This window comes from Aricia agestis, chromosome 4 (genome assembly GCF_905147365.1).
Source record: "Aricia agestis chromosome 4, ilAriAges1.1, whole genome shotgun sequence".
NCBI lineage: Eukaryota > Metazoa > Arthropoda > Insecta > Lepidoptera > Lycaenidae > Aricia > Aricia agestis.
The window spans coordinates 7,522,840-7,539,337 of NC_056409.1; the positions used below are offsets into that span (position 1 = coordinate 7,522,840).

At 38.3% G+C, this 16,498-nt stretch overlaps 1 protein-coding gene across 2 annotated transcripts; it reads right to left on the reverse strand.

Annotated features, from left to right (window-relative positions):
• Positions 1-335: 335 nt before the first annotated feature.
• LOC121725925 (ankyrin repeat and LEM domain-containing protein 2 homolog) lies at positions 336-16,498 on the reverse strand. 2 transcript variants are annotated; one of them, XM_042113110.1, is made up of 14 exons: positions 16,324-16,498; positions 15,994-16,243; positions 14,053-14,205; positions 13,674-13,834; positions 11,847-11,987; positions 10,056-10,229; positions 8,575-8,721; positions 6,451-6,617; positions 4,598-5,613; positions 3,946-4,064; positions 2,816-2,940; positions 1,339-1,470; positions 911-1,133; positions 336-490 (listed from the first exon to the last, which is right to left on the reverse strand). In XM_042113110.1, the coding sequence occupies exons 2-14, from the start codon at positions 16,229-16,231 to the stop codon at positions 398-400; spliced, it is 2,889 nt and encodes a 962-aa protein (XP_041969044.1). In that variant the 5' UTR covers positions 16,232-16,243; positions 16,324-16,498; the 3' UTR covers positions 336-397. The 2 variants fall into 2 exon arrangements, with proteins under 2 accessions (XP_041969044.1, XP_041969045.1); XM_042113111.1 differs by having other exon boundaries at positions 15,994-16,266.

The following is a 16,498-nucleotide window of genomic DNA, read 5'->3' on the forward strand; positions in this document are numbered from 1 at the left end:
AAAATAGACACCCAGTATCAAAATAATGTTATATTTTGTGAGAATTTTTTCTTTGCGTTATTTTTTGAAATATGTGAAAAAATATTATGTTTGAGATTGAAGACAAATCTTTTAAAATAGATGTAAACATTTAGCTGCTGCATTCCTGTAATAATGTTAATAAGTATTAAAAATAAAATTACTTTTTTACTATAATTGTGTATGATTTTCTAATATCAACTACAGCTGTTGTTATGTCATTTGAAATAATGATGAGAGAATTTACAAGAAGCACGTTAGATTTACATATTATTATGTTAACAATTATCATTATTATGCCAATATTAAAATCACAGTTTGACTAACTCATATATTATGTTTATAAAAATATGCCTTTATCTCGCCTCGGAGATCAATGTTAGAATCCAAAACTGACATTGTGTTCTACGTGTTTGGTCGCTAGTGCTGACTTTGGCGAGTTGGGTCCTGTAATACGTAGCCAGTTCGACACCTGTAAAAAAGAATCTATTTTAATCCTACTGATACTAAAAATAATAATGTTAAGTTATGAATCCTTTACGCAAGTTTTAGGTACGAAGGGGAAGAAGAATTTTCCTTGTTCAATATTATATTATAATATGACACAGCTGCAAGCTTCATTCCCGATATCAGCGGGCAGCGGGATGTGACGGGCGTCGGCGCGTTCCAATGTATAGAATAATTATATGGGCAGGCCTCGGCGCGGCGTACTAGACGGCTTATCCATTTAAATCTATACGTTGGAACGCGCCACCGCCACTGGGACCCACTGCCCGCTGATTTCGAGACTGAAGCCTAAAGGAGACACGGTGCATCGGCGCAAAGACGCGATGCCGTGGCATACTGCAGCAAATCAGTACAACCTCACATAAACTTTACACACAAATCGAACCTGTAAGGGCAGATCTCTTGAATTATCTTCTCTCGCCTCCCTGGTAGGTGTACTACATCTAATGGCCCGCAGTCGCAGGCGGCCGCGCGGGCTGTGCGGGCTCATGCTGACACTCGGGCTATGTGGACTGAGCAGGTTGCTGACGGGACTTTGGCAGACGCTGTCGTCCGCACCCCATCTTACACTGCACCGGCTATCCTCCGTGTTCTTAGCTGGTTGCCAGCTGAAATAGCAAATAGATATAAATATAATATTATGTTCGTTTTTAAACAATTTTAATGAAATTTGGCGTATTTTTAACACATCTACACAATGTATAAATAAAAATTACTATGTTATAGCTCAAATCAATAGGCGTGATAGTTTTTCCGTAAAGTTTATTACAAAATGTAAACATTTTGGGATATAGCCCTAGGCTAGTTTCTCACCTTTCTCTCTCTTCGTCCGTGTACAGAGCCACGGTGTGCTTCCAGCGAAAAACGTTTGGATACGCCTCCGATGTCAGAGATACATCTTTAACTGCTTCATACACAAGTCGATCTATTTTGGTCGGCTCTTCACTAAAATTGTTAAAATTATTTTGTTAATTATAACTTTATGATTCTTCCATAGAAGTATACAAAATAAGAAGCAACTTGCAAAAGTTTAAATATTTTTATGAATGAGTATTATGTATAATAGCACTCATTCATTATAAATTTGACAGGTAATAATAGTTCCTTAAGCGGGCTCCACACTCGCAGCGCGAATTGCGGCCGCGATTCACGGGTGCTATGCGCCTTGAACACGACGCGAACTAATACGGCCCTCTACACTCGCAATCTTCGCATTTACGTTCGCACATTTGAGTAAAATGGACATTGAAATCACTGTTGCTGCTGCTCTGATATTGTGTGCAGCAGCGAATAAAAGCGAGTGTGGATGATGTTCGCGTTCGCGCTTCGTGAGCCCTTTGTCGCGGGCCAAAAAACCGACACCGGACGGGGAAAGCCGCGAAGCGCGAACGCGAAGCCGCGAAAGCCTCCACAATCGCGGTTCGCAGCCTTCGCGGGCTTTCGCGCCGCGAGTGTGGACCCCGCTTTATAAAACGTCTAATCAGCCTGTACTCGTCCACAGCTAGTCACCTCTCTCAGGGTCAATTCAGACCGCAACGCGACGCGTAGATATGAATTTCTAAATTTATATGGATTTGACAGATTTAATTACGTGAGACGTCTTGTAAGTCTGTCAAATCCATATTTTAGAAATGCATCTACGCGTCGCGTTGCGGTCTGAATTGACCCTGAGGGCCGGGACACATAAACACGATACGACGTCGTGTCATACCACGATGCGACGTCGCGTCGTGGGAATCTACGACGAGCATCGTAAAAACCTACGTCGCCACATCGTAACGTACCACGATACACGGCACGACGCCGTCGATACAATGCAGGGTGAATTATCGCAGTTAATTTCTTTGAATTTAAAATAACACGCTTCGTGAGTTTCTACGACGCGATACACGGCACGACGTCGTATCGTGTTTATGTGTCCCGGCCCTAAGACGCCCGACCCTCTGCTACTCGCATCCAACATGTTTATATAAAACTAGCTGTCCCGGCGAACGTTGTTTTGCCGTATAAAGTATTTCGATTTATTGGAGTGACTAAATAAGTATGTCACCATGACAACGTCCATCGCTATCCCGTCAGACAAACAATGGTCGCCGTCAGTCTCGAGTTGTAATAATTTACTATAATTATTTATTCAACAAAATATGCACTTATCAATATAAAAAGTAGATGTTGTCCGATTCTCAACCCTAGCCGATATGCTCGCTAAGATTCACGAAAATCGGTCGAGCCGTTTCAGAGGAGTTCAACCACGCACCCCGTGACACCAGATTTCATATATTAGATTTACCCGTAAATGAAAGGTTCTGCTAGGGCCTGGTCGCTGGCGTCAGACATCCGGTCGTCCGGCGCGTCGTGCTCGTCCGCCGTCACGTACGACCCCTCCGACTCCGACCCGGACTCGTCATCCGATATCTGAAACGATATCATAAATAACAACAACAAGTAATAACTTTCTTGTATTGTTGTTACTAACGCCGATTATTACTTACCTTCACTTGAAAAAAGAACTTTTATAAAGTTTAACTCAATAATAAAATATAGTGTTAATCCCGTTTATAGGATTTTGTAAATAATGAAGGCATAAATAATTGCAATTAGTAAGAACAAGAAACAAAGCGAAACTCTAATGCTGGCACTTCACATGGCTATTTGTATTTGCGTATTTGATGTATTCGCCAAACAAGCACCATGTGTAAGCCAAACTCTAATGTTGTCACTTTACATGGCTATTTGTATTTGCGTATTTGATGTATTCGCCAAACAATCACCACGTGTAGACGGTATGTTTGACAAAGTATTGGCCTTATTTGCCTATTTGACAAATATGACCAATACCAAATACACGTATCCGTACCTTTGTGTACGGATACGTGTATTGACGTACATCAAAAGAGTCAAATATGCAAGTACACAAATAAACCGGTGCCGTCAACTAGACAATAGACGGTGTATTTATAAATTTCAGGTGATTTTTAACAAATTTTCAGTCATTTTCAGTGTTGTATCGTGAGCGAAAAACAGCGGAAAACGAAAATATGAGCTGGGACAATAAAAAGTGTTGAAATTCCTGAGTTAAAATTTCTGAATCGAATGTTTGTAAGTTTGCTATTTGACGGCCAGGTGGGGAAGGTCGTATTTGCCTTTATTTGCTTGTTTGCATATTCGTCAATAATGTTGCCAAATACAACAAATAGCCAATAGCAAATACAAATAGCCATGTGAAGTGCCAGCATAACGTCACGAGAGACTGTAGTGACAAATCTTTTTGTGGAAAAGAGATAGCCAATATTTTTGTTTGTTAATAATTTTAAAAGGGATTAACTTTATTGACTATTACTACTTTGTTACCAAGTAACATTCATCTTATAATTTCAAATAATAATTTAGCTTATAAATATTAAAGCATTATTTATTTACCTCAGCTTCAACAACTTGGCACTTGGTGACGTCTACAGTAAACGCAGTAGCTCCGTCCCCTCCCGGCGAGTTCACACTAAAGCAACTTTCTGCTACTTTATTCTGCAATCTGCCATCACCTACAATACAAATAAAAACTTTATATAATCATAATTCACACTCACTCATATCATAGTTAATATTAAAATTAAACAAAATGTTTACTGTCTCATAATACAAATAGCATAGCATATGTTTCGTGTTTGTTTGTTATATTGTCACACATGTGTGATGTGACATAAGCTGCTGATCCAATTTGGATGGAATTTGCTATTAATTCCATCTAAATTGGATCAGGGATTCCATCCAAAAGGATCCAAATTGGAATTTGGAATTTGCTAACATACAATGAATAACATACTGCCGCACTTAGAGTGGAACATTAATTAGTTAAATGTAATTAATTCAAAATTTTGACATAAGCCATTTATCAACATTTTGACATTATTTGTCAAACTCTTCATTAAATTGAAGGTTAATCATAATTAAATGTCTCTGAGTACGGCGGCTGCTTGTTATTATTGCGAAATTAACAATTTTTATACAGTTAACAAATTGCAGTGTCAAAGTTGCGTTGCAACATCTAGATTCTAGTACAATAATAAAGCATTACCTATATCCTCATTGTATGACAGCCGTCGAATAAAACTCTCACTCTGCGGACTGCTTGACAAGCGGCTCTTGCGGAAAGAAGCGTTCTTCTTGCTGTTTCTATCGAACGCGTCCACTTTCCAGTCGCACCGACACTTCGACGTCTTATTCCATATTTCAGCGCAATCAGTTTCGGAGATCGCCGGGCCTTTGGTTGACTCAGACTCCGTAATCTCCTCAGAAATAAAACTAGCGAGACAACGGACGTGCGAGTCTATCACGTGGGTCAATCTTATTCTGTTGTTCCGACACGAGAACGGTTTCCTCTCGTCGTCCGAGCTGAAAATATCGTCGTTGGGGCAACGGAGCTTCAGCAGGAATCCGACTAAATTGTCTATATCGTCCATCTCTTGAGTCCGCTGTTTTAACGTATAAACTACGAGCTGGGCTAGCCTCGAATGTATTAAAGCGAAGTCTATCGCTTGGAACCTCTCGTCGTTCATATAGGTATAGATGGTGTGCTGCAAATTCTTACACTCAGACTTCAAAGAGTCACCGACTACCTCAGGTTCAGCGGTTAGGGAGAATATTAGAGCGTTCGCTATTCTTTTCGCGAAAACTTGACACGTGCGATCTATGCACAGGATTTGGCTGACCGTGTGGTTGATAGGAGGAGTGGTGTCACCGTTAGTTCGTTGCGGCCGAGGTATCGGTTTGGCCGGCTCCATTTTTCTGACTCTCGTGTGTCTGTCAGTTATTCTACACGTCTTTAAGGCTACACACAGCTCCGACATAGGACTCAAAGCCTCGTTTCCCTGCTCCTGAGTGACGTTAAGACTTATGCCCGACATGGACAACTCCTCCGGAGAATGCGATTGGTTCACGCTGTCGTTGTACACAAACGAACACGCGTTTTCGTATTTCGTCTTGAGATAGTTCTCCAATAGAGTCAGTCCTTCTGTGCTCCGCAAATCAGTAAAAGTATCCAGAAAAGGCCAGTATTCTTTCCAACCTATTTTCATCTGTTCGGCTAAGTTTCTGAAAAGCAAAACCGAAAAATATATTAAACGTATTATATTTTTTTTTACAGATATACCTATATAATGCTGAGCTGGTTTAAGTTATACCTACTGAATTCTGTACATGTTTACATTGATACAAGGCGGAATACAGTGCTGGAAACCAGTTAGCTGAGTGACACGCCATAAAACATCACTGCGCTGCAGCGTAGGGCCAACCCACACGTACCACAACCACACCACATCGCAACGACAAAATGTCGTCGAGCAGTGGTTACGTGTGAATGGTGTCGCTGCAGCTTTTTGTAGTTGCGTATTGGTACCGACAAAATGCCGACGTGGTTGCGTTGTCGCAAGTGATTGCAATGTAGTTACGTACGAAAGTCAATAAAACGGAGGAGGAGAATCATTGCATCGACGCAACGTTGTGGTTGCGATGTGGTCGGTATCACACAAGTGGTGGACAACGACTGCAAAATATGGTACGTACGATTTCCAGTTCATTTACAATACGAAATATACGTCCGACCACGTGGTGCGGTTATGGTTGTCGTGTGGTTGTGGTACGTGTGGGTCGGCCCGTAATGTCGCCTAGTGCGATCTCGCCTTTAATATTTTGAGGTAACTTCACTACGATTTTTGGTAAATGTATAGGTATACCAGAATCTGATGGCAGATTTTCAAAAATATCCTTGATTATTTGATAAATTTTTATATTTGCATGTTTCACACTGCAAACACAGAATAAGCCGCTATTCAATTTAATTTCCCACTTTTTGCCATCAGATTCTGGTAGACCTATTATATATCTGATTTTTTAAAAGATTATCTTGAGGTAAGTAAGCAACAAAATTACCGTCCCACAGTCTCCAATCCCTTAGTCATCTCTCTCAGTCGGAATGGTCGTGCGGCGCGCGGCGGCGTACGCCACCGCCGACGGAACGTGCACGCGTCGCCCGCGCGCATTGGCCCGGCGAACGCGCGGATCTCTACACGGGGCGACAGCGGGTCCGTGTTTAACTCCTGTGGGATAACAGCTCGTTGTTATTAAACTTATATCGTACAAAGGTATCCATTATATCATGTGTACAAATCATAATGGCTACCAATAACGTGTCAACGACTTTTTGTCGAGCTTTTCTACTTTTTTTTCTACTACTTTAGTCCGTGCATGGTTTATAGTCAGGGAGCCCTAGAACATTTTTTTGTTATTACTATCAAGCTAATTTTTTGTGAGTAGCTTCATGGGAAAACTCTTCAAAGTGGTAACTAACAGAGATAGAAAGGATTTCATACTTTGATTTGATGGTCCTAAAATATGGACTGTTCTATTTGTTGGACAATGTTAAATTGACATTTTTATCTGCGAAAAATCTTGAAAGTGGTTTCAAGATTTTTCGCGAATAAAAATGTTGTTTGTCTTATCAAAATAAAGCTACTCACAAAAAATTTTCTTGATAGTAATAAAAAAAAATGTTCTAGGGCTCCCTGACTGTCATCTAAAACGTACGAACATTAAATTAAAATATCTGTGAATGGCAAGTAATGCACTGCATTTCTGCCTTACTCCTTGCACGCCACTCTAGAATACAGTATAGAAATTAAATATAAGTATGCAAAAAGTTATTGATCTTGATTTTGATACTGAAAAAACCATTCATCATGTCTTGTTTCATTCCAGCAACAATAGTTAATTTCGAAACAAAATTAACGACAATCGTAAAAACAAAAATATCAATTACGTCAAATAACTTGTATTTTTCATTCTATTTAGTAGTACAATTCGTGCCACAAATCTACCTTTATTGGGATTTTACTGAGTGCTTTTACATAAAAAACTAATCAACTAATACACTAATTAGTATGAACTAGTAAATTAGGCAAACGCACGCAACGCGCATTGTTGCCATACCTATTGCTTTCAATGCTTAATTATTTTATTCAGTTTGAAACTTTCTACTTTCAATGAATTTAAGAGGTGTTAACTTTTACATAGAGAAATATGTTTCTGTGATCTGTCTCTTTAACTGAAGAATAAAGTTATTCGATGGTTTAACCGTCGAATAAGTCACAGTCAATTTTTCAAATGTCATTTATTCCATAGATAACTATCTGACCGAATTTTTGAAGTCTGGCAACTCGCACTTTACACAGTTGAAACAAATATATTGAATACTCTATTGTTAGAGCAAGACAGACTGAGTCTCATTGTTTTTAGGTTATTTGTCTGTTTCGTTCGGACGCCTGTGCACATTTATTGCTTAACTATATTGCTCAATGCTCATCTGTCAAACGGTGTCGCTTAGTAGAGGTGGTGGTAGGCCCCCAGTTCTGACGTACCTCCTAAAAGTAAGTGTCCACAGGTCGGTATGGTACACCACCACTGTTCCACTCATCCACTTTATGGGCAGCATACGGATTACCGACTAGCCTAGTAAATTAATGCTCAAAATGGGGGTGTGGATGGAAAAGTCAAAAGAAGAAATTTTGATTTAGGAACTTTGTTTGGGTTAATTTGAAGATAAACATACTAACTAGTCGGTAATCCGTACGCTGCCGATAGTGGACGTACTTTAAAAAAATTATACGTTTAATGCGAGACGTCCGTTGCGTACGATACCGACCTGTGGACGTTTACCTTTACGCGGTACGTCACAATTACTGCAAGCGTGATAAACTGACGACGGCTGCCGTCGACTGCCACCGTCACGTGCCGTCGCCTGCCGTTGACTGCCGCCGACGCGTGCCGCCGACATGTGCCGTTCGTCTGTAAGCGCTCTCAGCGGATGCCTACGTCATAATATCTACCTGCATGCCAAATTGCAGCCAGTGACAGCCACACAACAGACAGCCATGGGCTGTGCGTTGATAGAGCACTATGTCAGTCAGTCACCTTTGAGTTTTATATATTTAGATATACATAGTTATAATGGTCATCAGAACAGAAGCGACTTTTAAGATATATTTAAAAAAGACTTACAGGTGGATCTGCAGGTGTAAACGGCTGTCCGATTGTTGGAGGAGAGCTGGCATCCTCGCTGTGCAGAACTGGCACGTAAAACCGCTCTTCTAATAGTGCACAGATTCTCTCCGCAGCCTCCTTATTGTTGGCACGAGTGCAGACCACCTATGGATGGTAATGAAAATTAGCAAATTTGAAAAATTGCACAAATTTTTAACATTGTATCTACTTCTACAAACATGCCGAGCGAAAATATTTTGTTACTGTATATTTAAAAGGACTTTTACATAATATGACTGATCAGTGATGATGGGATTAGGTTAAAATAGCAAATTAAGTATTATGTAGTATTTAGTATTTTATAGATTAAGTACTATGTAGTATTTGAAAAAAATCTTTTAGTGTTAGATAGCCCATAATTATGTCGAGGAAGGTTATAGGCTATATTTTATCACGCTAATACTAATAGGAGCGAAGAAATAGAGGAAAGTGTGAAAAAAAAGGGGGAAATTATTTGAAAGGGCTTATTTGTCAATCTCAGGAACTACTGGTCCGATTAGAAAAATTCTTTCAGTGTTAGAATAGCCCATTTGTTGAGGAAGGCTCAGTTCATTGTCATCATTGTCAGCCCCTGATAAAGCCTCTTTATCAGGGGCTGACAATAAACAAACTAAGGACAAAGGCCATGACAAATGACATTAAACAGCTTTTAATAGTGGATGGTGAGCACTTTGAATATGTTAATTCATACGTCAATCGTCATATACCTAGGCCAACTGATCTCTTTCTCTGACCAATCAGATCAAGAAATTGAACGAATAACAAACTCCTGGAACAGATACTGGTCGCTGAAAGAGATATTCAAAAGCAAACACTACACCATGGCAGCAAAACGGAAAGTATTCAACATCTGCATCCTTCCAATACTAACTTAGGGGTGCCAAACTTGGGCCCTCACCCAAAAACAACAACAAAAGATTGTCACATGCCAGAGGAGCATGGAAAGGAGCATGCTTGGATACTCAATAAGAGACAAAAAGAGAGCTATAGACATAAGAGAAATAACTAAACTAGAGGATGCTATAAGATAGAGCAAAAAACTAAAATGGTGTTGGGCAGGGCATATACTCAGAGACAATTCGGAAAAATGGACAGAATTAACGACATTATGGGTACCTCGAAACAATACAAAAAGAAAACGAGGTAGACCAAGGAAAAGATGGTCTGATGACTTCAGATGAGTTGCAGGCCACCTCTGGCTAAGACTAACCCAGGAGAGGGAGAAGTGGAAACATCTAGGGGAGACCTATGTGTCATCAGGACACGCTGATACCTAAAACATACAAAAGTGCAGTGAAAATAAGCACAAGAATGTCATAACTACCTATTGTATCAGCAAATGGGTTAATAAATAAATAAATAAATCTCAAAACATAATTTCATCTAGAATTGTTGAGAGTAACAGACTCGCATTTTTAATATTAGTATAGGTCACTTACATCTTTAGGCGTATTCCCATCTCTGTTCTGTGCATTACGATTGCATTGAGAGAACGAAGTCAAGACGTCGACTGCCTGTTCCGCTCCGAACTTCGCAGCGAAATGTAGGGGAGTTTCGTTGGCGACTTTATCTGGAGTGTTCAGATAACGGTCTACTAATATTCCAGCAAACTCCTAAATACACAAACAAATTTTAATAAAAATACAAATTTTTATTCACAGAATGTAGTAAGTATTACAATCAAGTTACAAAAGTTATCTACAATACAGTAAAATAAGTAAACTACAAACAAAAATTGCCAAATATACGAAAATTATTCTATAAAAGAATTATACAACATTTTTTTTCACTTGTAAAAGAGAGATTTTTTAAGTATATATTTAATATCTTATAAGTATTTTAAAAAATCATCAAGTGCGAGTCTGACTCGCGCACGAAGGGTTCCGTACCGTTATAGTGCAAAATTAGGGCAAAATTTGTGTTTCTTGTATGGGAGCCCGTCTTTATTTTTTATTTAATACTAGCTGTTGCCCGCGACTTCGTCCGCGTCAACATACTACATAGTATAATAACAAAGATGGATAGCCTGCTAACAAATATGAAAAAAGTAAAATATATCCTCCTTCTTTTTGGCATTCGGTTAAAAAGTAGCCTAAGTTACTCCTTACTGCATCAGCTATCTGCCAAAAAAAAGTCCCGTCAAATCGCTCCAGCCATTTCAGAGATTAGCCGGAACAAACAGACAGACATACAGACAGACAAAAATTGTAAAAAATGTTGTTTTGGTGTCTATCTATACTTATAAAATTACATGTCCTGAAAGTTTTAATGAAAGTCCGTCATTTCTTGAGTTAGAAACATGAAACTTTATTTTTGGGTTACTGATTAAAAATGAATGGATACGTATTTAAGCGTTTTTTGAAATTCTACCCCCCAGGGGGGGAAATTGGGGTTGAAATTTTGAATGAAACTCCGTTATTTCTTGAGTTAGAAACATGAAATTTTATGTTTGGGTTACTGATTAAAAATGATTGGATACGTGTTTAAGCGTTTCTGAAAATTCTACCCCCAAGGGGGTGAAATAGGGGTTGAAAGTTTAAATGAAAGTCCGTCATTTCTTAAGTTAGAAACATGAAAGTTTATTTTTGGACTGCTGATTAAAAATGAATGGATACGTATTTAAGTGTTTCTGGTAATTATACCCCCAAGGGGGTGAAATTGGGGTAGAAAGTTTCAATAAAAGTCCGTCATTTCTTGAGTTAGAAAACATGAAAGTTTATTGACGTTTGCGTTTGACGTTTGCTTAAATAGGGTCCGTTTTTACCCTTTGTATAAGGAACCACAAAAACAAAAAGGAGAAAACTATCCATCTTTGTTATTTTACTATTTTAACGCGGATTTAGTCGCGGACAACAGCTAGTACCGTATATACATTCATATGCATGTAGTAAAAAACGGTTCTTTCAATATTACAAACAGACACTCCAATTTCATTTATATGTATAGATTAATATAGATTAATATTATTATAATTAAAAATCAACCAACGTGTTGTTATTATTGATATATGTAGAGAAAAAAGGCCAAAAAATCACGTTTATTGTAAACCCTTAAATATTAATTTTATTTTGCTTTTACTATTTGTTATTTGTGAAAATTGCAACTATCTAGCTATTACCGTTCTTGAGTTACAGCCTGAAGACAATCAGACGGACAGACAACAAAGTCTTAGTAATAGGGTCCTGTTTTTACTCTTTGGGTACGGAACCCTCAAAACTTAAAGTACTTACTTTGCAAGCCTCAGAATCAGTATCAGCACCATACAGTAACTGAACAAAACTTGGGTCCCCTACTGTTGTCAATATTAAGTTACACATCTCTGCATTCATGGCTCGAGCCGCCACATGTAAGGCATTGAATCGAGCACCTTCCTGTAAATAAGCATAATAATACCTCATATGACAAGATGTAGCCCTGGTATTGCACCGAAATTCGTTTAGTGCACAGAAACTGTCCTTTTTTGGATTAAAACTGTCCTACGTTTTTTCACAAAAAAAATAATTGCTTCAGTTGTTTAGTGTAATAATAATAACTCCTACACCTGTTTTAGTGACGGTGGCCGGTTTAATTGAAACCAGGCCAGTTATGCAGGAGTAATTTTATAGTGCCCAAGTGTGTGTGCAGTACACAAGATCACTCTCTATTCCCTCACTCTTATAACCCAGTGGAAGACCAACACGACTGGCAAGAGATCAGGCGCAGGACCAACTTTTTACATGCCCCTCTGACGCGGACGCAAGGATCATCTTACTTGTCAGACAATCAGGTGATCAGCCTGCATTGTCCTAACCAAACTTGGAAATAACATGTTTCCAAAGCAGGAATCGAACTCACAACCTCCGGAGTCAAGAGCCACGCTCAACAACACAAGTTTAGGTTTATATCATACTAGCTGTTCCGGCAAACGTTGTTTGGCCATATAAAGTATTTCGCCCATATTATTATTGCAGTGACTAAATAATTATGTCACCATGGCAACGTCCATCCGGATCTAATGTAAAACATTCCAAAATCAACAACTCCTTATAAATAAGAAATTAATTGAAAAAACATTTTCCAGTAGACCAAACTGTAAATCTAAACCATTCTCGAATCTCCACGAACACACACAAAAAATTTCATCAAAATTGGTCCAGTCGTTTAGGAGGAGTTCAGTCACATACACACGCACACAAGAAATATATATATTAAGATTTGTTTGTATTGTTTTAAGAGTTGAAAGACAAGACTAATTTTACATCTAGATCAAGTACAGCCTTACAGGTAAATCTTACAGACATTAGCTACTTTGGGACTGCTTTACTATTTTTTTTTAATGAAATAAGGGGGCAAACGAGCAAACGGGTCACCTGATGGAAAGCAACTTCCGTCGCCCATGGACACTCGCAGCATCAGAAGAGCTGCAGGTGCGTTGCCGGCCTTTTAAGAGGGAATAGGGTAATAGGGGAGGGTAGGGATGGGAAGGGGAGGGATTAGGGGAGGGTACGGAAGGGAATAGGGGAGGGTAGGGAAAGAAATAGGGTAGGGGATTGGGCCTCCGGTAAACTCACTCACTCGGCGAAACACAGCGCAAGCGCTGTTTCACGCCGGTTTTCTGTGAGAACGTGTTATTTCTCCGGTCGAGCCGGCCCATTCGTGCCGAAGCATGGCTCTCCCACGTATAAAAACCTACTAAGGCTTGTCTTGGGCTGGGAGGGTTTCATAAATTCAGAATGCATAACAGGGGTTCACAACCCTCCCGGATTGCCTGGGAGTCTCCGGTTATAATGCTTAACCTCCCGTCCTCCCGGAGAGAAATAATTTTTCCGGTTTTTCAAAAACTAATAATGATTTAAGCTATTCCATAGCTTTTATCGCTGGCTTTCATAAATAAATCTAAAACAACTTCTAACAATCTAGTACATGGATATGTACTTGATGTAGTTGGTCCTTTCGAAAGTTGGCAACCCTATACATAACATATTTTATATGTAGAATAGTTTTGCTTTGTTTAAAAATGTATTTTCTTTTTTATAAAAAAATCCAGAGTCAAAATTCAAATTACTATTTTTAAATACCTGTAAAATGGTGGGACTATTGCCACTGCTGATCAGATACCTTGGGTTGTCCCAAATTCGGTCCCGAACTAAGGCAAGGCAGCCCTTCTCAATTGCCTTTCTGAGTGCTACCATGTCCTGTGGTGATGGAGCTTTAAATGGATATGGCTTTTCTCCTAAACCTGAAAAAATACAAATATCTTTACCAAATTGGATAAAAAAGTTTTGTCATCTCTGTATAAACAGTTTTAATAAAACAACTGCTAAGAGTATTGTTATTCCTTCTTATGACTTATGTCTTAAAACTGCATAATTTACAAACAGTTAAGAAAAGTACATTGATGGTTTACAATTAAAATTAGTAAAATTATAATATTTAAGGAAAATAAAGAAAGTTTACCATTTCCACAACCATCCCATGTTTCAGTTTCAGCGCCTCTTAAAGCAAAGGACACAGCTTCTTGGTGATTTTTAAATGCTTTAAATCTAGCTAATTTGTATCTCCGCACCAACTCTAGAGCTTGTGATTTATTTTCATACACATGTAATGCTTCTAAAACAATGAGAAAATTGTTTTTATTCATCTACCTATGTTCAATTTAAATAACATTATAAATTTTTAACCTTTAACTATGGACATCTAAAAGTTGTAACATACTTATGGACATGGGGTCTGACAGACCACTTGTATTTTCATCTGTTTTTCAGGTAATTTAATGACTTTTATGTATTATTTTTGCTTAAATTCCTTAACACACAATTGATTTAGGGAATGTATGGGATAAATATCCAAAATTTTAAATTATATTGTAAAATGAAGCATTATAAGCAAACAAGTCACTTTTAAGACCTTCATTCGCCTGTGACGAAAAAATATCATTTTTATATAGATAAAATCTATATCTATCTATACTTATAATAAAATCGTAGAGGTAAAATTTTTGTACATTGAAAATAAACTTGAAAAAATGAGTCAGGGGCATTTTAGAAGTTTTTTTTTTTTTTATGAAATAAGAGGGCAAATGAGCGAACGGGTCACCTGATGGAAAGCAACTTCCGTCGCCCATGGACACTCGCAGCATCAGAAGAGCTGCAGGTGAGTTGCCGGCCTTTTTAAAGGGAATAGTGTAATAGGGGAGGGTAGGGATGGGAAGGGAATAGGGGAAGGTAGGGAAAGAAATAGGGTAGGGGATTGGGCCTCCGGTAAACTCACTCACTCGGCTAAACACAGCGCAAGCTGTGCTGTTTCAAGCCAGTTTTCTGTGAGAATGTGGTATTTCTCCGGTCGAGCCGGCCCATTCCCGCCGAAGCATGGCTCTCCCACGTCTAACGAGTAATAGCATTTTAACTGTTTGTACAGGCTAATCTCTGAATCCGCTGGACCGATTTCAATGAAATTTGGCATGGTAATACCTTACATCCCTGGTCAACATCTTAGATACTTTTTTTAACCGACTTCCAAAAAAGGGGCAGTTAATGTTTACTTTGCTGTTTGGAGTCTGATTTTCAAAATTCTTTTTTAGGGTTCCGTACCCAAAGGGTAAAAACGGGACCCTATTACTAAGACTTCAATGTCTGTCCGTCCGTCTGTCTGTCTCCAGGCTGTAACTCAAGAACGGTAATAGCTAGAGAGATAAAATTTTCACAGATAATGTATTTCTGTGGCCGCTACAACAACAAATACTAAAAACAAAATAAATTAAATATTTAAGGGGGACTCCCATACAACAAACGTGATTTTTTGCTTGATCTTAAGCGTGATTAAAATTGGAATTTAAACTTCTGAACATATAACAAAAATTTTGACATAGGTCGAACATGGACAAAATTATTGGTAGCCATTTCACATGGTAAAGGCCATGACAAACGTAATTATAGCTTAAATGTAACTAAACGTATTGTGGTTAGTATTTATTTTAGTTATCTAGACAGATCCAATTAATTTTTGCTGTAAAAAATTTTCCTAAATATTAGCTCTCCCAAATTTGTTCCTTAGGACATTTTCAGTGCAATATTCCAATTGTTTGATCGATTCCAAGTTTTTTATGTATTACAATGAAGAATTTCACTAAAAAACATAGGCAGAAGTTATTTCAAGACATTTTATTTAGACATTGATTGCACACTACATAATTCTTTGTATGGGAAGCATGGACATGGGGTCTCACAGACCGCGCGATGCTAGTATCATTATCATCAACATACATTTATAGATAAATATTATACAATAATAAACAAAGGTACTCAAGAGGCTATTGCACCTTAATCTGACCCAAATCGATAAGAAAAATATAGATAAATTAGTAGTTTGTAAGTACGCAAAACTAAAAATAAATTGTACCTTCATCCGGCCCCTTCTTGATTTCACATGGTATGTAAACTCCATAATATGTCGTAGGTGGTTCCGTCGATGGAGGACTATCGGGTGAGTTTGGTTTTTTACCGAGAGAATCTAAACGCAATAATCTACTAAACAAACTTATCGCCCCATTCTTTTTATCGCTAGGAGATAAACTAATTTCATCTTTGATGCCACCGACGTCTTTATTACAGTCAGGAATAATCACGGCCTTCGACATTTCGTTTTGAAACTGAAAATAATAAACAAAAAACACTGTTTTGATTGTGACGCAAACTATACTAACGTATCTTTTCAAAACTTGCTTTTTACCTTTATTCAGTATGTCATAAACTCATTTTCAAAGGCTCAAACTTGCGAGCAACATTTCGTTAAACACTTTATGAGAATAAATGCACATGGGTTTTATTTTATTGCAAATTCGTATTTGAAATTAAAATGCAATTCGAGTCTTGAAAATAATCGTAAGTACGATGCGATGACGCGG